Source organism: Simochromis diagramma, unplaced genomic scaffold (genome assembly GCF_900408965.1).
Source record: "Simochromis diagramma unplaced genomic scaffold, fSimDia1.1 OVJJ01000571.1, whole genome shotgun sequence".
Taxonomy (NCBI): Eukaryota; Metazoa; Chordata; class Actinopteri; order Cichliformes; family Cichlidae; genus Simochromis; species Simochromis diagramma.
Window position 1 is genome coordinate 1,799,314 of NW_024386885.1, and position 24,260 is coordinate 1,823,573.

Below are 24,260 nucleotides of genomic sequence, written 5' to 3' on the forward strand. Positions count from 1 at the left end.
GTAATTATGTCATTGGCATCGGTGAGCCACTGTCAATATGTGACATATTGAAATCGCGTTTGAATTTGCGCTTGTTTTTTGCTTTCACTTTGCAATCGCGCGAACTGTGTATAGAGAGCGACAGCACTGATTGGTGAGTGATGATAATTTGCGCACCAATTCCTCTGACATCGTCTTATCAATTGTTAGCTTACTATGCAAACATGACAAGTGAAATCTCCCGCAGCAAGCTTAAACATATGAGAGGTTGATCGCGCAGAGAATCGCTGACCGTTATGTGTGTGTGTGTAAAAGCAGCAGCATATATATTTTAGTTCTGCTGAGCCAAATAAGACAGGTCAGGGTGAAGAAGTGACAGCCAAAGAAAAGCTTACCGCAAAACGGAAAAGTTATGACAAATCAGACTATAAGGCAAAAAGAAAGTGCAGCTTTATGGTTTCATGGACAAAAGAATTTCTGTGGCTGCGATATGACGAGCTATATAACCGGGGCTGCACATAAGTGGTCCGCAGGTGCGCATTCGCTGTCAAAAAAAAAATAAAAATAAAAATAAAAAAACGCGCACAAGATATGAAGTTGCAACGCGTGTTTGCGTACATAAGATTTTCTGGAGGAGGACAGACATTTGTTTAAAACTCTTAAAGATGTCGAAGAAGCTCCTTTAAGCAATTACTTTGGTGTTCCTCCACCTCCAAAGAAATGTCAGAAGGAGTCCGAACCACAAAAGAAGCGCGTATTCTCGGAAAAGTGGTTGCAGGAGGTGAGCTGGCTTCAAACAAATGATGAACGCACAGAGATGTGGTGCGGAATGTGCCGTGAAAATCCCACTCTAGCGGACAAAAACAGTGCTTTTTATATGGACGCAAACGCGCGTTGCAACTTCTTATCTGGTGCGCGTCTTTTATTTTGACAGCGAATGCGCACATGCGGACCACTTATGTGCACCCGTGTAAATAACATAATGTTCTGCCGGGTGTGTTGTTGGTTTTCTCTCGATTTCTGAGTCGACAAGCGCCTTTGTTACTGGGACCAGTCATTTTAAGAAAGGCCCCCATTAGAACCCATGAGAAATGCAAGAAATGCATTATTGCTCAGTCTGCAATATCTTTCCCAGAACAAACACCAATTGCAAATAACATACTAAAAATAAACCTGAAAAATCTGTTTAGAACAGCTACTATGTTGCAAAGAGTGAACTACCACTGGCACAATTTAGCAGTCTTTGCAAACTTCAAAAAGCAAATGGCCTCGATCTTGGTTCCACTTGTCTCTTACCCGTGACTTCAGTGGAAATTTCAAATTCAGGATCTGACACAGACTGATTCATGTCCTACACAGTTCTTACAAGTTCATAGAAATTTCTGTTCAATTAGAACCAAGTATTTGAGTTGATGATTGTAATTTTTATACAATGTTGTAATTTGTTTTTCAACAATTTTTTGATTTATGTTTTGTTTCCTTTACAATTTTATACTTTAATGTATAATATTGTAAAGGAAACAAAACATCAATCAAAAAATTGCTCTCTTTTTTATTCGGGCTACTTACATTTATTTTGGGCTACCAAAAACTGAAGAGTCCCTGCCCGAAGGGCTACCAGGGATTTTGAAATTTTGCGAGCCCTGAGATTTATTTTTTTAATTACTTTTGTTTCAGCAACATTAAATTTAAAAACTGTACTTTTGAGTTAAAATATATATTTATAATTTTAATAAATGACAAATTAAAAAGGCATGAACATTTTTTTGTATCGAAAAAATATCGAACCGTGACACCAAAGTATCGAACCGAACCGAACCGTGAATTTTGTGTATCGTTGCACCCCTAATAATCGCACAGCGTCTCATACTGTTTGTCAGATGGTAAATTAATGATAAATCTTTTATCCCATTTCTTTTTTTGTATTAGCTTTTGTGGGGTTTGTCTGAGTCTCTGTTGTGCAGCGAGCTGAGTGTTGAAATTAGTGATTAAAAAACTCAATTTCTGAGCTCTTGTTTCATGTTTACGTAGCTGACCGTTTATGGAAGGAAGGCAGTGAAGCAAGGCACCCCGAAGCAAGTAAGATTCACTCCACAGGCCGTTAGAGGCATGTGGCGTGTATATTCGAGTCCATTCAGATATTAGTAATATTGAATATTTAATCACTTTTAAATGAGTATTACAGTAATATATATCTCCAGTAAATAGATCTGACAGCAGGTCAACGTATGCCAGGCTGGTCTCCAGGGTTATAATGCACAGTCGGGAAGCCTTTCTGGGATCATAAAGTTCTCTGGCACCACCCATAAATACCAAAAACTACACTTCCAGGTGGTCTCTGTGTGTCCACTTTCAGCACTGCTGATGTTTTATTATCACTCTGTGGAAGTCCGGTTCTGCCAACTTTCCCTCGGTTTAAATTTTTTCTTTAGATATAGACTCTGTGCACAAGTGTTGGTGCACACCTCTGAGCCTTTGAATTCAAGTGTTTCAGTCACAGGTGTATAAAATCAAGCACAGAGAAGGTAAAGTGCATAAACATGAATAATGCTCTGTTGACTCAGTAACTGCAGAGGTCCAAACTTCAGCTAGCATTAGCATCGAAATCAGTTTTCATAATCCACCATAATAAAAAACTGTATTTCAAGTTTTCTGACCTTTTTGTGGTCGTCTTCCTCTGGCATGCCAGGAGCATCGTGTGTTGGTGACCCAGCAGATTTGTCTGTATAGTGTAGCTTTGTATAGATTATTTCTGTTTGAAAACACATATTTATCAGTGCAGATCATTTTAAAGGCAGCTTCATAAAGAATTGTATCCTCTTCTGCTGGTAAGCCGTCGTTTTGTGTTTTCATTCCAGACATCATAGTGCTGATAGCGTCAGTGGCGGTGGTGTCAGCAGGTAGCCAGGGCAACATCTTTGCCACGTCAGTCCTGCGAAGCCTGCGTTTCCTGCAGATCCTACGAATGGTGCGAATGGACCGAAGGGGAGGCACCTGGAAGCTGCTGGGCTCTGTAGTCTACGCACACAGCAAGGTAGGCGAGGAGGGCATCTGCAGATCAAGCTTCTGATCAAGCTTCAGGGAATCTCAAGATGTTTCTGTAACGCTATGTTTATACGATTAAAACAATTAAAGGTGTTAAAGATGAAATGTTATGCAGTATTTATTTATTTTTAAGCTAGTAGACTAATCTTGCATGATAGTTTGATTGCTCTTCCTTGCTATTTTGAGGTCACAGAGGGTTTCATGAGCATTCATCACCTACCTAAATGTTCCTGATAAAGTGCACACCAGCACAGCTGTGTTCCTACAGCGTTGTTCGAGCAGAGCAATGAGTCAGATTAGCTGCAGTCCCTGATTTGCAGGTAACACTGGGCACATTCAGAGGTCTTGTAGAGTTCAGAGCAGGCAGCTCAGCAGCTGTTTTAGCAGCACATCAGGAAGTTGGTCGCAGTGTTTTATCATATTTATGTCTAAACCAATAAGGGACTGCATCAGAGGAAGGTTCTGTAAAGGGTCGTGACCTATCACGTCATTATTTTATTTCTGTTTCTGACCTCAGTGTTCAGAGAAAAGTGGTTTTAGGTCGATGTGCATTAAATAAATGCTCCTTTTTCCACCATTAAACTCTGAATGACCTCTTTGACTTCTGCAGGAACTGGTAACCGCCTGGTACATCGGCTTCTTGGTCCTCATCTTCTCTTCGTTCCTTGTCTACCTTGTGGAGAATAAGTTCAACAATGAGTTTGCTACGTATGCGGATGCCTTGTGGTGGGGCACGGTGAGTTTGGAGGAATTTCTGTACTTTAGTAAAAAGCCCTGATAGAAATGATTTTTTTAGCAGCTGTCAGCCAATCTCTGCAGCCACCTGACCCTCCTGAGTTAGACTTTCTTGGACATCAGCAGAGTACAGGTTTTACTCTGAGTATTTTCAGATGAGTGTGTCGTGCTCTGGATGCAGAAAAGCAGAATCCTTGCCGTTATTATCTCCTGTTCAGCTCTGCCTCTGAGCACCAACAGCCGTCCATAAACATTAGTCCTGCACGGCTCCGTTAAACACCATTATTAATCCAGCTCAGAAATTCATAATGGTGTAAAATGGCCTTTGTCATGAATGGTAATCAGAGCCTGAATGAAAAATGTTCAGGCTTCCAAATCAAAGAGGTAGATGGATGGATATCTGTACAGATGGGCAGATAAAACCGGCACAGTAATAAAGCCAAGTAAGGTTTTTCTGCCAGTTTCAGTCCACGGCCAGATACATCTGCCCCTGTCATTAAATGGTGAATACACTTCATTAAGTGCTCCTTTTCAGGCTTTTGTTGAATACATGAGAATGCTTTTATCCAGCAGTCATATTTTGATGCACTAAGTACCATCAATTTAAATCATTACTGCAATTAACTCTTTTAATTCTATTAAAACTTCACTTGCTGACATCGAGATGTTTGAGTCCCATTTTCATTGAATCTGAGGTTTCATATTGTCAAAACGCCCTCTCCGTGTATATCTGCACAACATCATCAGATGCTCGGTAGGTCTTTGCACATAAAGGACAAGAGGAGTGCACATTCGGTGCCTTAGAAAACTTTATTTTTTCAGATAAGGCAGAATAAACATTTGAGCCGCCGGCTTTCAGCAGCGTTCTTGGAACCAAGGCCGCACAGACTGACGCCCGTTAAAGCCTCTGCGCAGGTTTAATCATTCAGATGTGATTGCAGTGCTTGAAGGCATCATTTAAAATCATGTCTCTGTATGGAGAAAATCAGGCTGTATGCAAAAGGGAAAAAGATGCAAATACAATGGAGCGATGCGTACCAGAAGACATTTAACACTGAGCAGTCTGACAGAAATAAAAGCAGTCTTAATAGATTAGTGTAAGTAAAGCAGAGGATGCATTTTCAAGTCTACTAACAAAATAACCCCTTTTTAATATCACTTAAAGGACCATTTCACCAAAACTGCAAAAGCTGCCTGAGTCACAAACAAAAAGATGAAACCAGTTTCTGTCCTACAACCTTTAAAAGATGCCTTTAAAAACAGGTCTCATATAGGTAGATATAGGCATAGGTATTCCACACGACTTTATAATTTCCAACTAATGACGTCTTACTGTTAAATAAAAAAACTACTAATAGCTTGTAGATGTTTAGATAAGTCATAGACAACGTCGGCGTTACCAGGTCACTTGCGAGTTCTGATACAGCACAAGTTTTAATTTTAAATATAACATTTGTTTAAAAGTTCCCTGTTTAAACAGCCAGGGGCTGCATATGAGCATCCATCAGGCCCTGATAATAATCATTGTTTTCACAGATCACCCTGACAACCATCGGCTACGGAGACAAGACGCCAAAGACGTGGACGGGGCGGATGCTGTCCGCGGGGTTCGCCCTCCTCGGCATCTCCTTCTTTGCCTTGCCAGCTGTAAGTTATTCTTTTTTTTATGAATCAGTTTTCTGTAACAGGTTTTCATTTTTTTTCTCTCGTAAAGTTTCCTTTTTTATGAAATTTGCTTCTTTTTTAATGTAAATTTACAACCTTATTATTGTAGTTTATAATAATAATTATTGTTGTATTGTTGTAATAGAACATTCAGTTAATTTCCAGTCACAGTAATTCAGTCATTAAATTGAATTATGTTCCTACTTGAGGACATAAAAGTTCTCTGAAACAAGCTGTTTTAGCGCTTGCCCGCTCTCTTCTTATTGGCTGACTTCTGGAAGCCTGCACAGGAGCACTAGGATACTCTCTTTAAGTCACTGCTACCAGTGCACGAAACCACATCATGGTGTATTTGTGGTGTGTGTATTTATTGCTGTTTATATCATTTCAGGGTATTCTGGGTTCAGGCTTTGCCCTGAAGGTCCAGGAGCAGCACAGACAGAAGCACTTTGAGAAGAGAAGAAACCCAGCGGCCTACCTCATCCAGGTAAAACAGACACCCTGTTATTCTTTTGTCTCTGACACATATCTCTGCTTTGGGCTGGACGATGAAGACGTTAACGTTGACGATTCAATCCACTGTAGTGTTGTTAAAATCTATAAGCGACTGTCATTCTCCACTTTGTCCTTTTCCTTCGTGGACTCGACGAAACCCAGTGAAAAGCAGATATCGTCACCCTGTGCAGCCCACTTCTCTCCTCATCTTCTCAAAGCTCAATCATCTCTTTCACCTCCTACTAGTATAGCCATAGACTGTATATAAAAGATGGTCACGGCTACCATGAGATCACCATTTGGATTGCAGATTCCTGTTTTTCTTCTTTTCTTGCCGTTTTGAAAGCAGGCGTTACAAGCACAGGTGGAACCGAGGGATGTTCCACGGCTAACACATAGACAACCATCCGCACTCACATTCACACCTATAGGTGTGACAGACCCCGGCATGATGGTGGAATTGAACTCAGGACCTTTTTGCTGTGAGGCAGCTGCGCTAACCACCACTGCCCAAGGAAGATTCATGATAAGGAGAAAAAAACTGTGTGACTTTATTTATGCTTTGAAATGTCTGTTCAGCTCATCTAATCTAGATGATCTCTTGACGTTCCAAAGGCTTCTTCAGTTTTTAAAGCTGATGAGGAGTCAGTGTTGTAGGTGGCTGAAAGCATCTCTGTCCACTGAACTGAAGTGGTGTCCGACAACTCCAACTATCTGCCACCTATGATTCGGTCCTGAGGTCCCTTTCCGGACGATCTAACAACATTCAGTCCTCGTCCTATATGACCTTAACAAACGACATGATGATAGGGTGGGACAACAACTCGCAAACAAGGCCAACATGTCCGGAACGAACTCCAACGTGACAATCCTGGGTTAAATACCTGGGACTCGTCATCAGCTTTCAGATGAAATCCAGTTTGGATTAAAGCAGCTGTTTAAATGTGTCAAAAACATTTCCTTCCTACTGAGCTTATTGTCTGAAACAATCCGAAAGCCTGGCAGGGTTATTTGGGGGGATGGTTGTTTTGTTTTTGTTTATTTTTTGGGGTCTGAGGAACCACGGCGATGTTAAATCAAGAGCTGAGTTACAGAGAAAACTCCTCCCACTGTATGTCTGTCGTTTATATACAGTCTATGGTATAAAGCACAGAAACACCAACGATCCCCTCCGTCCTGCTACCTGATCTTCACTCACCTTTAGTTTCATCCTGACTTTCACTGGTGCTGACCTCACATTGACCTCCTCGTATATTTCCCCACATGCTTCCTTTTCCTTTTGTCCATCATATGTTCCCATCTCCTCCTCCTCCTCCTCTTCATCCTGTGCATCCCCATGTTGTACCAGGCTGCGTGGCGTTATTACTCCACCGACAGCACCAGGCCCTACCTGGACGCCACGTGGCGGCACTATGAGAGCCTCCTGCCTATCCACAGGCATGTATCCATGCCTGACCGCCGGCCGACCCCAGACGTGTGACACATCCGTGTTTTAGTTTTCACTAATCAGCTCTTTTTTTACTTTCTTTTCTTTTCTCCTCTTCTCCTGACTCCCTCTGGGGCCTTGTTTTTCTTTTGTTTTTTTTTTACCTTTTTTCTGTCTGTTTATCGTTTTTTTTCTGGGAGGGGGGTCTTTTAATTTTTCCCTTCCACCTATTTTTTTGTGTATTCTGCATGCAGTGTGTTTGGCGTAGTTATGCGGCTGATGAGAACTCGGTTTCCATTGCTACCTGGAAGCCTCACTTGAAGGCGTTGCATACCTGCAGCCCTACAAAGTAGGTACAACTATGGCAGCTGGTGTCTGTATTTGGTGTCTGTGCCACATTCCTTTCCTGCACTTCAACTTTGCAAATTTAAAGTTCATTTAGATCCTCTTTGGATTATTCACTTTTCCTGCTCTGTCCTGTCGTTTTACGTATCTGCTTTTTTTCTCTTTATTGAAAATTTATAGAAGAAGTGATTTTAGAATTTTAATTTATAAATGACAGACAATTTCCAGGCTCCATTAATGTAAAAAAAGCTGACTCCTTCATCAGCTTCTCTATAAATGTCTCCGTCTGTGCGCTGAGTGCTCAACGGGCCAGGAACTTTCGCTGCTTTGAGGGACCAAGGCAGCAATTTTAGCCGTCACCCTTTCATAGCACGTCTATTTATGACTCCAATTGTGGCTTCAATGAGCCAATCGGGCTTTTTGAACTCAAAGCCCTCATCTTCTCAAAAGCCCAGGGCCCAGAGTGATTTAGAGGGACGCACCTATTTCAGTCTGTCAGTGTGTCAAGCTTTAGCTGTAGTGCAGCTTTTTTACAGAAAATGATGAGGGATGCGGAAAGAGTTGAGAAATTTCCCCCAGTGCCGTCAAACCGTCAACTTCCATCAAGTGGTTCTTCATATTACTGTCAATGACAGGAAAGTTGGTATTTATAATAAAACCATACGTAATTTTACCTTCATAGTGCGAATCTTTTCAAATTTTACAGCCCTCAAAGTACAAAAGGGATGATTTTAAATTAAAGGCTTTTTAAGTGTCAGTATTTATTATATCCACATGAAACCTTCAGGACTGAAAATCACATTTAATCTCTTTTAAAAACTGCAACCAAATCACCACGAGTGTCACAATCAAGGTTTTATTTAAGTAAGATTTGTTTTTCTCTACAACAACAGGGGTGGGGAACTCCAGGCCTCGAGGGCCGGTGTCCTGCAGTTTTTAGATGTGTCCTTGATCCAACACAGCTGATTTAAATGGATAAATTACCTCCTAAAAAGCTCTCCAGAGGCCTGGTAATGAACTAATCATTTGATTCAGGTCTGCTGACCCAGGGACACCGACCCTTGAGGCCTGGAGTTTGATACCGCTGCTCTATAACCATCTCTGAGCTTCAGTATCTCGTGATACATCCTAGCGTTTCAGATCGTATTCAGTAACACAACTTTAATGTCTGCAGTGTAGAGGAACAGACGCCCCAGAGAATTCACTTCAAAAAGTGCATTCTGGGTAAACTTTAAATGCTCATATCACCATGTGAGATGCGCGTCTGCTCAAAACAAGTCATGACATGAAAGTTCTCCTTTCATCTACCTGACTTTGTGTGAGCGGTGTCAGAACAAGTTTCTAAAAAGCCCAATCCGAATCATCCTTGGTGTTCACGTGTTCTTTATAACCGTTTGGACCGCGTCACCAAAGTTGACATGTTTTTGTCTGAGTCGTAGGAGTGTTGCCTGGCTGCAGGTGCTTCTCAGCATTCAGAAACCGCTTGAAGGCCAATTCACAGGTTCCATGTTTGCGCCTCACCTGGTTTCTGTCTTAAGGTGTCACACTTTAAATGGGACCACACATTATTTTTATTCGCGTCCCCACATATTGAGGCACTGTCCAAATTTTTATTGGCTCCAGTTCACAAACGTAAACACACCTCACCAACAGATGTGCTGACTCAAGGATGCTGGAACTCAAAGATAATTTCCAGGCACGGCAGCAGCTGACATACCTGTCGCATAACAGCATAAAAACAAACTTTAGCTTCTACTTCTGCTTATAAAAGTTGGGAAAATGGAATTAAGTTAAAAAAAACTGCAAGCTGTGTTCCTTTTCTTAAATTGTCTCAATGTCAAAAAAAATTCAATCTGCATTTTAGCATTAATCTCATCACCCATGTTGTCCCACACAAACATCATGGACTTCATGTTTAGTTTGTTGGGACTAGATCAGAATTTGAACATGTGCTGGAAAAGAAGCTCCTGAAGTTTTGTTTCATACCCTGTGAGGTAAAAGATTTAACTATGCAGTTCCTGAATAATTTTTATGACTAAGAAAGTTTCAGAAACATCCCTGCCTCTGATTTATTATTTCATAAATCATACCGTGTCTACTCCAGCCAGCAAATTCTATTCTTTAAAATGACCTAAGACGAGCACTTTATCCATGAAGCTGCCCAGTCTGTACCAAAACCTGCTTTGCTCTATGTATATCTAAAAAGAGCTTCTTCCTGTTCCTTTCAGAATAAAAGACCTCAACATACGCTGCATGACTGCTATAATCCCACGTACTGTTACTACACATTTTAGAAAAGATCATAAATCTCTAGAACCCACATGGGTTCAATTGGCACAATAATGTTTTTATTTAAATGAAAGTCAAAATGACAGGTCATCACAGTGTGATGGCACGTGCTGTGGGAAATGACTGGTATCGTCCCAGCACATGATAAAAGCAGAAAAGCTGCCCTTAAAAGCTCGCCTCCCTTCATGTTTTAGTATTGGCATATCTGTTTAAAATTATCCACAGTTCTGTGATATAATCCAGGCATCTAACCAAGCTGCTAAACGTTAATACTCGAGCTAGTTATGCACCTTGAATTATAGAAATGGGGAGCTTTTCTTCTTTGGTTAAAGAACATTTTTAAAATTTTATGATTTGTGCATTTTTTGGTATCCATCCTAAACACCCTGCAAACACCCAGTGATTGGGGTTTGTTTTCCACCCCTCCTATGTGCTTTTGAAAGCCATCTGTGGAGCCTGGAAATATTGGGACAGCTATCTGCAATGTATACAATAAATGCATTGCAGATGGTTACGTATAATGTACAGTTATAGCTTTATGATTACTTTATTTAAAGGAGTAATGTGTGAAACATGCAGTCCTTAAGTCACTTTCTTCTCTCGCTGCTGCTGCTTTAGTGTGCATGAACCTGCATGTTTGTAGTGAGTCTGCTGTTTGTTAAGGCTTCCACCATCAGGCCTCTTATTGATCGATGTGTTGCGGCCTTCAAATCCTCTGCACTTGTGAAAGAAACAGCTGCTGGCAAAGCTTGTGATGCAGAAATCTCCCTATCATGCTGAACACATTGGTGCGTTTGCAGGTTTTAGCTCCTCGGTTATAAATCATGTATAACTTGTATTTTAATGAATTCTTAAAGCTCACATCATCACGACTTCAACTGGAGAGTAAAGGAGTTTTTAAACATGCTGAGTGTGTCATTCATCACTGTGGACATATACTTTGCATTTATGATGTTGCCGTTAAAGAAGAATTCGCATTTGCCGTTAACACTACTGCTGAGGCCGCGCTAACTTTACACGCTGAAAAGGTTTGCAAAGCAAAGCAAAAGTAAACATAGAAATCAGCTGCCTGGAAAAGCCTCGGTGCTAAGTATATGAGGCACAACCTGCATTACCCAACATGAAGAGCATCCAGCAGGTTCACTGTCCAGTACACGTCAGGGTGGGCTTTATAAACTGGTTTGTTGGTTTTCATTAAGCCAAACGAGTTCATGTTATTATGTGGAATAATGCATCCACTTCACAAAAACTTTGACACTTGTCTGCTCCAGGATCTCCTGCTAGTTGGACTAACCTCATCCTCACCTAGGAGGTGCCAGGATATGTCCTGGTTAGATACCTGAACCACTCTAGCTGGCTCCTGTTCATGTGATGGAGAAGCAGCTCTAAGCAGAGTCCTTCCTGACTTACTGAGCTCCTCATGCTCCATCCAGAGTTTTGCCACTCTTCGAAGGAACCTCATCTGAACTCTAAACCCTGCCCCCTTGGCTTTGCCTAGAAATTCTAGAAGGTTATGACCAGTATTAATGACCAAGGGCAACCTGGCAGAGGGCAGCTTCCACTGTGCCCGGGTCCAAATTATTTCCGGTAGTGTGAACCAGGCTCTCACTGCGGTTGTGCAGAAAATGAACGTCCTGTAATAATGGGTTAGATACCCAATATTCCTTGGTCTTGGAATAGACCAAGCTGCAAAATAAAAAATGATGCACTGTATTACCTTGCAATAACATTGTAACTTTGACCAAATAAGACTGTTCACTGTGGTAGATTACATAACTTACCATACAAAAATTGATGCAAGACAAAGTGGAAAATATTAGTTAAACTCTCTTTAATACAACATATGAGATTTCTAATAAATGGGCTAAAACTTGCAAAAGCACCAGTATTTTGATATAAGCACTGTACTATTACTGAAGTTTTATGAAAAGATGTGTTCTCAAATATCTTTCCTTTTCTGATCTGTCTGCTGCAGGAAGGAGCAGGGAGAGTCGACCACAAGGTTTGTGACTGTTTGACCTTCGCTGTGTTACGTAGTGTTGTAAGTCCATGACTTGGAAATAGGGCTGGGCGTCAAATCAGAGAATGTATCAACAAAGCTGATACGGCGCAGTACTTTTTTTTTCAACCTTCATCTGCACTTTGCAGCTCACTCATTAGTGATTCCCCATGGCCACGCCCATATTTACTTTCTATTCTAATGACGTCGCGAAACCAAAGGTGTCATCGCCTTTAGGACAACTTAGCTACACCGGATGTATCTGATGTTGCATGACATCAAAAATGTGGTGCAGCTTTTATTTTTATCACTCACTTAAATTCAGTAGAAGGTACAAAGCATTTCCTGCAATGCTCTAATGCAAACGAATGAGCGCTGGGAAAATCAGCAACAAAGCTGAAGAAGTTCTGTTAATACACTCGTGATCTGCATCGTTATGTTCAAACAATGGCCGGCCGTCTTTGAGGGCTCTTTCCGCCACACTTCTGTGCGACCTGCATGGTCACCCAGACAGAACAGGTGCCCTAACAGGAGCTGAAGGCCATAAGGGTGATGATGTGTTGCCTGGAAAAGCAGCCACTTTTACACAAGCACTCTGTATGACTCACTGTTTTGACTTTCTGTTTGGTGCTGTTTTTTCTTTTTATTGCTTTTTCTCTCCAAAAGAGAAAAAATAAAATCATTTACACACCACGTTCACTACACACACAGGCAAAAACACACACACACACCATTTTTCTCATGCTTTAAACCATCCTCTTGCCTGAGGTATCTATTACACACTTATTACAAATGTTATTCTGTGTGATTATGTCCTAATATTGCTTAATTTTGCTTAATCAGTGCTCCTGATGTTTCTCTTTGAGCCAATGCATTTATAGACTCATTTGGGGAGGGCAGTGTGCAGGGCAGTGGAGGCTGTGTGATGTAATATGTTGTGTTTGCAGTTATGAAACACTGAGTAAATGTTTGTCTGCAAACCACCGCTGCGAACTGAAGGCAGGCGTGCTTTCTTTTTTTTTACATTACTCTTTCCCTTTGAACCCGGTTTATGAAATACACCACAATGTAGAAAAGGTGATGGAGGTTCTGCAAAACCCCCAACTCTATTTATGTCTCTACTGCAGAGCTAGAGAGGAGGGATTAAACGCCACACTGTGCAGTCAGTGCAGAGCTGCCTTGCTTTATTAACAGAATCAGTATATATGAGAAAAGGCAGTGAGGAAACCAAAACATTACATGGGAAACAAAAATGGATTTGCATGTTTATACCTTCAGTAAACCCACACGACTGTGTAAAGCTCCCTGTCCGCTCACTGGTGATTCAGGCACTTGTTGCCATGGCCCAGCTGAATTCACATAGTTAAATGAGGGATATCGGCATGAACTGTGTGACTCACCAAATTGCAGCCTTTTTCAAACAGTCCTGTAGATGTTCATTTTCTCTACTAAGCTCAATTTGCCTCCGTTCTGCTGCTTCTAAATGTCAGTGGTCGACAAATTGAAACTCCAGCGGTAAACGTATTACTTTGTACTTCCTAGACTTCATGCATACAGTCCTGCAAAGGTTCATCACTCAGTTATTCTGCAGAGCTTACACTAAGAAAGTGGTGTTTAGATGCACGAGGGTTTAAGACAGAAAGATTTTCTCTCATCTGTTTCTGCTTCATGTAACACATCACCGTGTGTCTATCTCCCCTTGGTTTTTAGTAAAAATCATAGTAATAAACAGAAGCTACTGAGGAGGTGTACTGCTCGGAAACATAGGTACACAGCATCTCTGCTCCCTGTGACATGAAGTTTTTCTTTGGGAATGCTGACTAATTCTTGGTGCATGGGTATCTGTAGGAGGCTGTGCAGCCTCAGAGAGAGCAGAGCCAGAAAACCCTGCAGGGAGACATCAGTCGCCTTCATAGTAACACACTATCTGCCTTTTGTTTGATATTTGCCTGAGCAATGCGCTATTTGTGCCTGTTGTGATTTTGGTTTTTAACTGTCAGATCATTAGTCTGTGCCAGGTTTCGTTCTCAGCAGCAGCTCCTCTGAAATAACTAATTAGCTTTTTCTCTGGATGTAGTGAGATTGAAATTACCGTGTGTGTGTGTGTGTGTGTGTGTGTGTGTGTGTGTGTGTGTGTGTGTGTGTGTGTGATGCACCGTCAACATTTTCTTCTTCACTCACCTCCTTGTATTCCACCTAAACGATAAACCGCGCTTCACTCACCAGAACCCACACAGACATCTCAGGTACCATCCCCTCCACCGGTGAGAAGCATTGCTTCTTATTGCTAGCCACCTAACAGCTATGAGACTCTCAGTTACTTCTTACATCATGCGCTCTGATTTCTAACGAGGGATACGAGTCAGAGTCGGTACAAAGTCTCGAGGGCCTCACTGCCACTCGGCACAGTCAGCAGTGAGCAACACTAGCTAACGTTAGCTTAGAATCAGAACCTAGCATGCAACATTTTCCTGATGACTTCACGGGCTCAGTCATTAGTGTCAAGTCACGTTGAGACTAACAAGTGAGATCATGACGTTATTAGAAAGGAGGATTATGCAGATGCACTCGTTGGCTGATAACGTCTTAATGAAATCATTAGCCATCCTGTTGACTTTCTCAGACTATTGAGTTTAAGAGTAAGAATTTACTGAGACGAATCAACACATTCATGACCAAAATCCACTGATTTGGTGACAATAAGAAGAACACAGACTTCTGTTTAATCCTCTGCAGCGTGTAAATGATGCACGGCTGACGCCTGCGAACGGCTTTGCATGCTGTCATTCTGCATAAACACAGGATCTGTCACTTGCTAATTATCTCCACACCTCATGGTCCTGCCTGTTCACACTCTGCAGGTAATTCTTATGAATTTTCATCCATAAACTCACACTTTTATATAAAAACATGCGATACATTTAATATAACTGTGCGACACCCGCTGGCTCTTTTAATGATGTGTAAACTAATTGGTCACACAAGACGGCATACTGTGCACACTTGCAGGAACAAACCACCAGCATCATCACACAGCTGAAGCTTCATATCTAACCAAAGCTTGCATTTTGTCTAAAGCATCTGCTGCAATGCATGCTGGTCTGTCTCCATCCTGTCCTGCAGCCCTTATACTAAATGGATGGCTGCCATGTTCAGCAGTTTATGAAGGAACACTTTTCCAGGATAACTTTTTGCTATCATGAAAATCATTTATCGCTCAAACATGTTGACCTCTTTGTCATTTCCACCCCACTTCACTTCCTTCTTCTTTCCCCTTCTCGCTCCAATCTCCCTCTGTACTACTCTTCATCACTAATTTCAGCCAGAAGTTGAGTTTTAAGGAGCGGGTGAGGATGGCGAGCCCCCGAGGTCAGAGCATCAAGAATAGGCAGACGTCATCAGTGAATGACAGGCGCTCTCCGGTGGCTGACGCTGGCACAGAGGGCACCAGTCCCGCCAAGGTTCAGAAGAGCTGGAGCTTCAACGACCGCACGCGGTTCAGACCGTCGCTCCGCCTCAAGAGTCAGTCCCGCTCCACCACTGATGGTGCGTGTGCCATTCTGCTTTCACTGCCGGTATTTTATATCAGTGTGGATTATTAACAAAGCAAAATCACCTGTTTTAGAGTCTGGCTTCTGGCCTCCACCATGCTGGCTTTTTAGTGGTGGCTTATAAATGCTAAGTAACATATTACCGTACCAAAACTGAAGACGGCCTTCTTGGTTTCATCATCTTCTCTCTATTATCATGGAGTCTTTAACTTGAGGTGCCCGTTGTTGTGTTTTTGCGTTATATAAATAGTACTGGACAAAACTGCTTTTCCTGTGAGGGGAAAAAAAAAAGATGTTAGAATTTTTTCCATTTAAATTTTGAAATGTCTCAATGTCATTTTTTGTTCAGAGCAGGTCTAATAACTTATTTTAGCCATTAGGCTACATTCACTGCTGCTCATTGTGTGCTGTCAAAGTCAAAATCGGCCAGTTTCAGTCATGCGGGATTAACAGGAAGTGAGTAACCTCTCCAAACAGCTGCTCTTGCTCTTCCTTGAGTGCCACATTTAAAGAAAGGTGTTCCTGAGATATAAAAATAAGCACAACTGCCCCAACCTCACTGCTCGTATTTAACCGACTCTCGATCCAGCTCATCAGAACTGGTTTGGCTCACTAATGGCGCAGCGGAGTGGAGGAATGCTGATGGCTGCTGTGCTCACTTTCTTTGGCCTAGCAGTGCCGGCCTGGCGAGTCCTCCTGGGTAACGGCCAGTTGGTGGTTGTGGGCGGACTGATGGATAGATGGAAGGTGGGGGTGGTGAGCTCCAGGAGCCATATGGGGTGCCAGAGCCGTCCAGCTGGCTGAGGCCTGCTGGTGGAGAGGAATCATTAGCCAAGCTAGCCAAAACCAAACTGGTTGGCTGGTTAGCCACGCTGCGTCTGATCGCTGACATGTTGGCTAAGTGAGACATTAGAGGATGGGAAACATCTCCCTTCCATTCTGGGTTAATTAGAAATGAAACCAGGAATTATTTTAGTGGAAAGTTTTTAATGGAGCAAATCATTAATCAGCACTGTTTTTCATCAGCAGCAGGTCTGACAAAACCCACATACTGTGGAGTAATCGATCCTTTCCTGAGGTCATCTACAGTGTTTAGTTCAACAGAACACATCAACGGCATTAACCCTGTGCTTACCTCCTCAGGGTGCTCAGGGTTCCTGCTCCATTTGGAAAATCAAAATGAAGTCTTTCTAAACCTTTAATGCTTTATTACCCCATGACACTAAGGTGAATCTCTGGATTTTGGACAGCTTTGATCTGTGCTTTAAACTATTTAGACTCCAGATTTTCCACCAGCTCACAGAGATCCCCACGGCCCAGCAGAGGCGTGTAACTACAAAGTGAAGGTCAATGGATTAGTAAGCTGTGTTGAGCTTAAAGTCCGAGTTTAGTCTCTTATGAGTCTTGAGTCACTTTTTACCTGTTAAATCGAGGTGGTAACTTATTCTGAAACTAAACAGTGACCTGGTGATGAGCAGGTTTTGTTTAGAGTTTCTGTCTAAAAACAGCTGGAATTGTCCAAAACTACAAAAACTACCAGGGTCAAAAGTATTCGTCAGATGTTCTTCAGCAGGAGTGATGCAAATTTGAAGTTGTTGTCATATTGGAAGACAAAGCTATTACCCAAACCTGGTTTTGCCTGCTGACTGCTTGATGTTTTCTTCTTCACATATCCTTCTTTCGTCTAGTGGTGCAACGGATCACAGTTGATCCGTAATCCAAACTGATCCCACTCCACAGTGCGCATGGTGGGTCTGTCAAGCGATAGTTATGGCCAGCGCTAGCGGTCCAAGTGGAGGAGCAGAGGAGTTTGCGGTATTTAAGCAGCCCTTTCATGCCCAGTCCGACCGGGATAAAGCTAATTACAAAAGCTATTGGAGTGTTTCGCTGCAGACGGGAGGTCGTATTCCGTTGTGCAAAACAAGGGGTTTAAACTATGATGCACGTGCTTGAGCCACGCTATGATATCCCGTTGCGCGTCCACTTTAGTGACAAGATCGTACCCAGGCATGTATGAGCAGGAAAAGATTTAAGTTATGGCTGAACTGTCCCAGGCATCTTCTGTTGCCCAACTACAAATGGGTGGAGCTCCAGGGCAACGGAAAGCTACGTGACCGTGACAGCTCGTTATATCACAGCGGAGTGCGATATAATGAGCGGTATGTATTATTGTAGGGTCTACCTTACAATATAAAGCGCCTTGAGGCGACTGTTGTTGTGATATGGCGCTTTATAAATAAAATTGAATTGAGTGGTAGATACAAAGACCTATACTGCCCTATATTGTACCATTTTTTTATTTTAAATAATTGCGTAGAATGAGTCTAGAGTTGAATGTTTTTAACATGTAAAAAATACTTCCATAAGTAAATGTTCAATTTTTGTCTTTTTTATTTTTTTGCTGATCCGAAAATTGATCCTATCCGTGACTTAAAACCGTGATCCGATCCGAATCGTGAGATTTTTGATCCGTTGCACCACTACTTTCGTCACAATACCTTCAACCTTGATGAGATTCCGAGTTCCAGATGCACTAAAGCATGCTCCCATCATCGTGTTTCCCTGTGCAGATGGTGTTCTTTGGGTCGTCTGCTTCTCCCTTCTTTCTCCGAACATAAGCAGCGTTTCTGTGGCCAAAGAGCTCTAGTTTTGTCTCATATGAACAAAGGACGCACTTTCAGAATGCATAACCTTTCTCCAGATTGTCCTTGGCATTCTTCAGTCTGGCTTGAAAGTGTCTGTTACGAAGAAGTGGAGTTTTTCTTGGTCTGCAACCTCACAGTCAGTTTGATTTTTGGAGGTTAATTCATTTTACAACTGCATTAGTTTGTTAACCTAACAGCACCATCAATCTACATAACCACAATCTAAAATCATGAGGTAGCCACGATAAGACAGACCGCATGATCTTCACATTTCAAATATGTATTTGTACCTGTCAATCAAACATGAACCGCCCCAATTTTAGGCTCCACCAATGTGCAAATGGATGCATCATAAAAAAGTGTGCCCATTGTATAGTTATGTATTCATGGGAGTCTAGAGGGACTGACTCGCTTTTTGAGCCAACCTCAAGTGGCCATTAGAGGAACTGCAGTTGGTGGAACATTTTTTTTTCAGACCCATCTTGACTGTGATTTGTAAAGCAAACCATGACTTGAAGTTTCTGCGACTGCATGTTAGTGTGTTTGAGCAGTAAGACTAACACGGCTCACTGCAATCTGTTGTTTGTGTGGATGCAAAATGTTCTCATTGGCATAAAGTGACTTCATCGCTATCACAGAAATAAATAATCCTCCTTTTCTGCGCCTCTCTTCCAAACAGCAGACTCCAACATTACAGCGGAGGACGGTTTTGATGAGAAGGGCTGTCACTGCGACATCTCGGTGGAGGACTTGCAGCCCTCGGTCAAGTCTGTCATCCGAGCTGTCAGGTGAGACAGAGGAAATGAGACTTCCTCTTTCAGTCCAACTTCTGCTGCAGTTTTCCGTGACCCAGGCTGCAGGCAAACTAACCCTGATTGCGGCCAACCCCCCGCCGTCTTCTGATTGAGCTCAGGGGATTAAAGTGACCGGATGGTTGTTATTTCTGTTAGTTTATTTTTGGATCATCAGGAAATATGGTTAGTGGGAGGATTAAAAGCTGTGTAAGGTGATCGTGTCACAAGGAAACAAGAGTAGACACGTCTTCATGTCCTTCGTGTCCTGAAAGAACTAAAGAGCCTGTTAGATGCAAGGTCATCATACGTTCCCGACCAGCAGGAGTTGAATAAAAGTTAAAAGCAGCTCAGTGTTTGAATTATTAAATATATAATAACTAAGACTATAATGCTGAAGCTTCTGTGGCTCCATGTGGTGAACGAGCTCCTTAACAAGACACCTCATGTTGGTTTTTCTTTTAGTTTTTACTTTATGAGCATCGACAGACTTTCAGTTTTTATCAAAAAACAATAATAAACACCAGTGGTTCACCTCATCCCTTTATCCAGCTTCCACATATAAAGTGAACTGGCTGTCACGCATCACTTTGTGGACACAGACAGGTGTGAAAATAGTGACACAGCCACATCAGTCACGATAGCCTTCACTAAAGGCTACAACTTTAACGTAGGTACCTGCTGTATTTACAAAATTATGTAGGATCAAAAATGCTGGAAATACAGCAAATAAACATCAGTGCGCTTCAAAGGCTTGTATTCTGAAAATATTTGCTTCATTAAATATGCTTCAGTTATTGTGCAAAGAAAAGTGGAAATTCACTAATCAAATGTCCTACGTGCCAAACTCGAGGCCACTGAGGGGCCAAGAAGCTAAACAGACGTGCTCACTTCCATGGCACCTGCAAGCTAACGAGCTTCCTTACGCAGAACGCACCCAAAGGAAAACTAATGTTCAAGCCCATAGTAGAGTTTTGTGTATGCACTCACTCACAACAGTCTCACATTCTGAGGTACATTCTGAAACCACATGACAGCACAGAGATGCGAAGGTAAGTCGGGGGTACGGCAAATTCAGGAAGTCACTAAATGATATTTGCAGCTGCAGCAAAAATGTTCTTTGAGTCAATCTGACAATAGCAGAAGCCAGGTATGCCATTCACCTCATAACTTGTCACATGTACATTTTTATATGCATCACATTTCGTGTCAGAAGGCTCAGTGGTATGTACATGTAAACCACATCATCAGGACCCCCTGTTTTGCTCTATGAAATGATGCTGGCTGAGCATCTTATTAAATATTTTCGATATTTTGAAGCATTCACATGGACCAAAACTGTATATCAGAAGGCTGTAACAATATAATCCAGCATGTTTTCATTGTTTCCGACCCCTTTGACTCTCCACTTTCAGCCACGTTCCCTTGAATTCAGCCTCAGTGCTCCACAGGTGTTTCCATCCACATACGCATGCAGCTAAAATCTGCCTTTTTTCTGAGAAAGTGATTGTTCTGAGCGTTTGAAATGCTGTGAACAAACAGGTCGACACATTAAAAGCACCATTAAGCACTATCAAAATAAGTGCAGGCTTTAATTTGTTTACATTAGCTCAGGCTGGCAGTGTCACGGCTGGACCACAGCTCCCCCTTCTGGTGAATTTATGAACTTCTGTGCTGTTCATGCAGGATCATGAAGTTTCATGTAGCCAAGAAGAAGTTTAAGGAGACGCTGCGTCCGTATGATGTGAAGGACGTGATCGAACAGTACTCTGCCGGTCACCTGGACATGCTGTGCCGCATCAAGAGCCTGCAGACCAGGTAGGACGGACATTGTACTGCAAAAGATCTGCATGTGTGTATGCATTCCTTATACATGCATGGGTTTATCTCATGTTGTTTTTTTCTTTTTGCAGTTTGTGTTTTTGCATGTTTGTACCTGTGTTTGCTTCTCTCCAGGCTGGACATGATAGTAGGCCCACAGCCCCTGAGCAGCCGAGCCAAGGCCTTTTCCTCCCCCTCCCTGTCTGTCTATTACAGCCAGGGGAGGAAGAACTCCACCCAGGGGTCAGAATTCCCCCGACTTACTCAATCTACCCACCTACTCTGTCATTCACATGTCACATGGGTTCAGTTCACTCCTCAGTCGCATAATTCAGGAGCTGGTTTGTTCTCAGAAACGTGAAGGAAAACATAAAGTGCGGCCTCATTTATCAACCATTCGTTAGTCCAGCATACCTGACCGCCCCTTCATGGAGAAGTGATGGCAATGAGGTTTACAAAACATGCACTCGGGACAATTAGTATAACTGCTGAGTTCATTTTTTGCTAGAAAGAGAGAGCATATTTGCCCCCATATTGGCTTCCCTTCATTGGCTTCCTGTTAAATCCAGAATCAAATTTAAAAGGCCCCATCTTATTTTAATGACCTTATAGTACCATATAAACCCATTAGAGCACTTCCCTCTCAGACTGTGGGCTGACTTGTGGTTCCTAGAGTATTTAAAAGTAGAATGGGAGGTAGACCCTTCAGCTTTCAGGCCCCTCTTCTGTGGAAACTCCCAGTTTGGATTCCACTTTTAAGATTAGGCTTAAAAGTTTCCCTTTGACAAAGCATATAGTTAGGTCTGGATCAACTGATCCATAGAAACCGGCAGTTGCTGAGCCTGGCTCACCAGAGATGAAATAGAGAAATGGATGGTGTGCAGCGTGCATGTCTAAGGACTGCGGGGACCTCCTTTGTAGATGGTGTTGAGTGGCTGACGAGTACATAATACTATACTTCAGCTGTGCCAACATCTCACTTCTGATTTTGGACAGGCAAAGTCCCTCTTGATCCAAAATTCACTTAGTAGCACTGCTTGGAAACTTTTCTGAATGAACCTTGTTTTCACTGCTCACCAGGACATTAAACTATTTTTATGTGTACAGTTTTCACATTGAAGAGCAATTACAAACACAGCTCTATAAATCCCAAACTCAAAGGATTTCAGCTTACCATTTAACAATGACGTAAGCCCCTGAAGCATGCTGTGTGTCCTAAGAGACTGGCAGGTTTGTCAGGAAGGGGACAGATGAAGCCTAAATCAGCTTGAGTTGACACATAGTGCAGTGCAGTACTACTCCTTCCAGTCCTCCATAAAACTGATAGATTTGCTTGTCTTTGTTATTCAGGACCTTTACATTGCTGCCAGTGTTGTTTTGTTGCCTTTACCTTCACTTCTTGTTCCACATGTGCCACCCGAGGCTTTTAAGGGGTTGAAAGTTCAGGATTTGTCACCACAGCTGTGCACAGCTGTGCCTTTATATGCATGATAAATCCAAGTTGTCTGCAGGTTTTAAAAACGTGTAAGTTTGGAGCTTTTTTCCTCTGATGATTTGATAAATGAGGCCCCTGGTTGACGAGCTAAAGCCTGAATTAACTGAGCTTCGAGCCACACTCTGCTCCCACACACAAACACGTCCTGGGTATATCTGCTACTAACCAGCCACTAACAGATCTCTTAAGTAAATTGACTTCTGTTCTGGGAAAGGAGTTTGCAATGTGATGCTAACATGTTTTAGACACACTCCAATCACACACCAGAAGGTTTCACCTGTCATTGCTGTTGCAACACTGCCCCCTGCTGATGCTGTGTGCACTCTGTTGCTGCAGATGAGCCAATCAGACTTGCAAAGGGTGGAGGGCCTGTCAACATGCTTCTTTTTTTTTTTTTTTTAACCACATCTCGTAGTCACGAGTAGAGTCTAACACAGGTCAGCAAGCTCCAGCCACAAATAACTTCAACCTGCCATGACCTCACTGTAATATATGAAAAACATCTGTAATATTAGAATAGAGAAAGCTGTAACAGTCCTTAAATTTACGCAAAATGTTGTTGTTTTCTTTTAGTAAAATGTTTAAAATGTTACATGGAGGCTGGTCTTGTCTATATTTGGATCCAGTCCACAATTACAATCCCCAGATCGTCTACATTTGATCTGCATGTTTCATATTCAAGAGGAGCGTGAATCATTTGGTTCCTGCCCATCTTATCCTGAATTACATTTCTTATTTGAAATTGGACTGATTTACAATGAACGAGTGTCGTAACTCTTCTCGCTTCCTCCTGTAAAAATACAGTTTTAGAATCCAGATCTAACTTCCCTGTGTAGTTCTCGATCCCCTTTTCTTCTAGCATGATTTAGTGGTGACATACAGGGTGTCCACACCTGACTTTTTCTTCTTCCTTTTGGTGAACTCGTGATTGCATGATCTTGGCTCAGTTTTTCTGTGCTCTCTGTCAGCTTTAACACAAACAGACTTTATTAACCAGATCCCACAGAGCCTGACTGGATTTAGCATTTAGACATAAATATAATCATGTGTAAACCAAAATATAAGACTCTAATGTTTAGAGTCTGAAATAAAAAGTTGTATTGTTAATTGGTAAAATGTAATCTGGTTGGTAATGTTTGGAAGTGTGAAGTCCAGTGAGGAAGAATAATCTCTCGTGTTTGGATTTGTTTTATTCGGGGAAAGGTTTACTTTAGATAAACGGTTCTAATTTTCCTTCCTTTTGTAGTCCTCCTTTGTACATTTTAAAATTAATATCTTATTGTGTTTGCTTGTATTTCTGTGCATTTCAGGGTGGACCAAATCCTTGGGAAGGGCCAAATTCCTCTGGATAAGAAGATTCGAGACAAGCTGCTCTCTGATGGCGATATACTGGAGGACATGAGCATGCTGGGTCGCGTCTGTAAGGTGGAGCGACAGGTCCGTCATCTGGGTTTTGTTCTTAAAATTTCAGGAGGTTGAGAGGATCAGGGTTTTTGCTAATTGGAGCTTCAGTGTTTGGATCCTTGCTGCCTCCGGTCCTCATTACGTACCCCAAAATGCCCCCAGTGTTTCTGGTCAATAAGACTAGAACAGCGCTACGTAAGTGCCAGTCCATCGACAGCAAACCAGCTAAATACAGTAAAATGTGATCCATCTCGACTGCGTTTAAGTTTCCTAAAGTTACAGGAAATGAACTTGTTGGTATTCCGGCTCTGTCCCGCTTCCAGTTTTTACGCAACATTAGACTAACTCAGCTAATCACATTCATCTCCAAACTGCTTATAAGACTAAAACATCTTACTGATCATTTTATTTTGGTATTTGTCACAATGGGTAGAATTCAAAACCTTATTAAGACGGCCCTGAATCACATTTTACTCTTTACAGCAAATTGATTTTTTTCAGGTGCACACGTTGAAAGTGGCAAATGCATATGAATCCTAAAACTTAAAACAAACATCTGGTAGAAAGCAAGATGC

The 24,260-nt window shown here is 42.0% G+C and overlaps 1 protein-coding gene across 8 annotated transcripts in view; it reads left to right on the forward strand.

Annotated features, from left to right (window-relative positions):
* kcnq5b (potassium voltage-gated channel, KQT-like subfamily, member 5b) overlaps positions 1–24,260 on the forward strand; it is a 124,456-nt gene that overhangs the window by 97,682 nt on the left and 2,514 nt on the right. The window contains exons 4-15 of one of the 8 annotated variants that reach the window (XM_040033487.1): positions 2,838–3,013; positions 3,635–3,760; positions 5,296–5,406; positions 5,816–5,911; positions 7,600–7,694; positions 11,955–11,981; positions 13,689–13,745; positions 15,301–15,524; positions 18,854–18,962; positions 20,652–20,783; positions 20,922–21,029; positions 23,592–23,718. In XM_040033487.1, the coding sequence (XP_039889421.1) occupies positions 2,838–3,013; positions 3,635–3,760; positions 5,296–5,406; positions 5,816–5,911; positions 7,600–7,694; positions 11,955–11,981; positions 13,689–13,745; positions 15,301–15,524; positions 18,854–18,962; positions 20,652–20,783; positions 20,922–21,029; positions 23,592–23,718 (1,388 nt within the window). Of the gene's footprint in view, positions 1–2,837; positions 3,014–3,634; positions 3,761–5,295; positions 5,407–5,815; positions 5,912–7,267; positions 7,357–7,599; positions 7,695–11,954; positions 11,982–13,688; positions 13,746–15,300; positions 15,531–18,853; positions 18,963–20,651; positions 20,784–20,921; positions 21,030–23,591; positions 23,719–24,260 lie in introns of all 8 variants that reach the window. The other 7 variants (XM_040033491.1, XM_040033490.1, XM_040033488.1 and 4 more) reach the window with 7 other exon arrangements.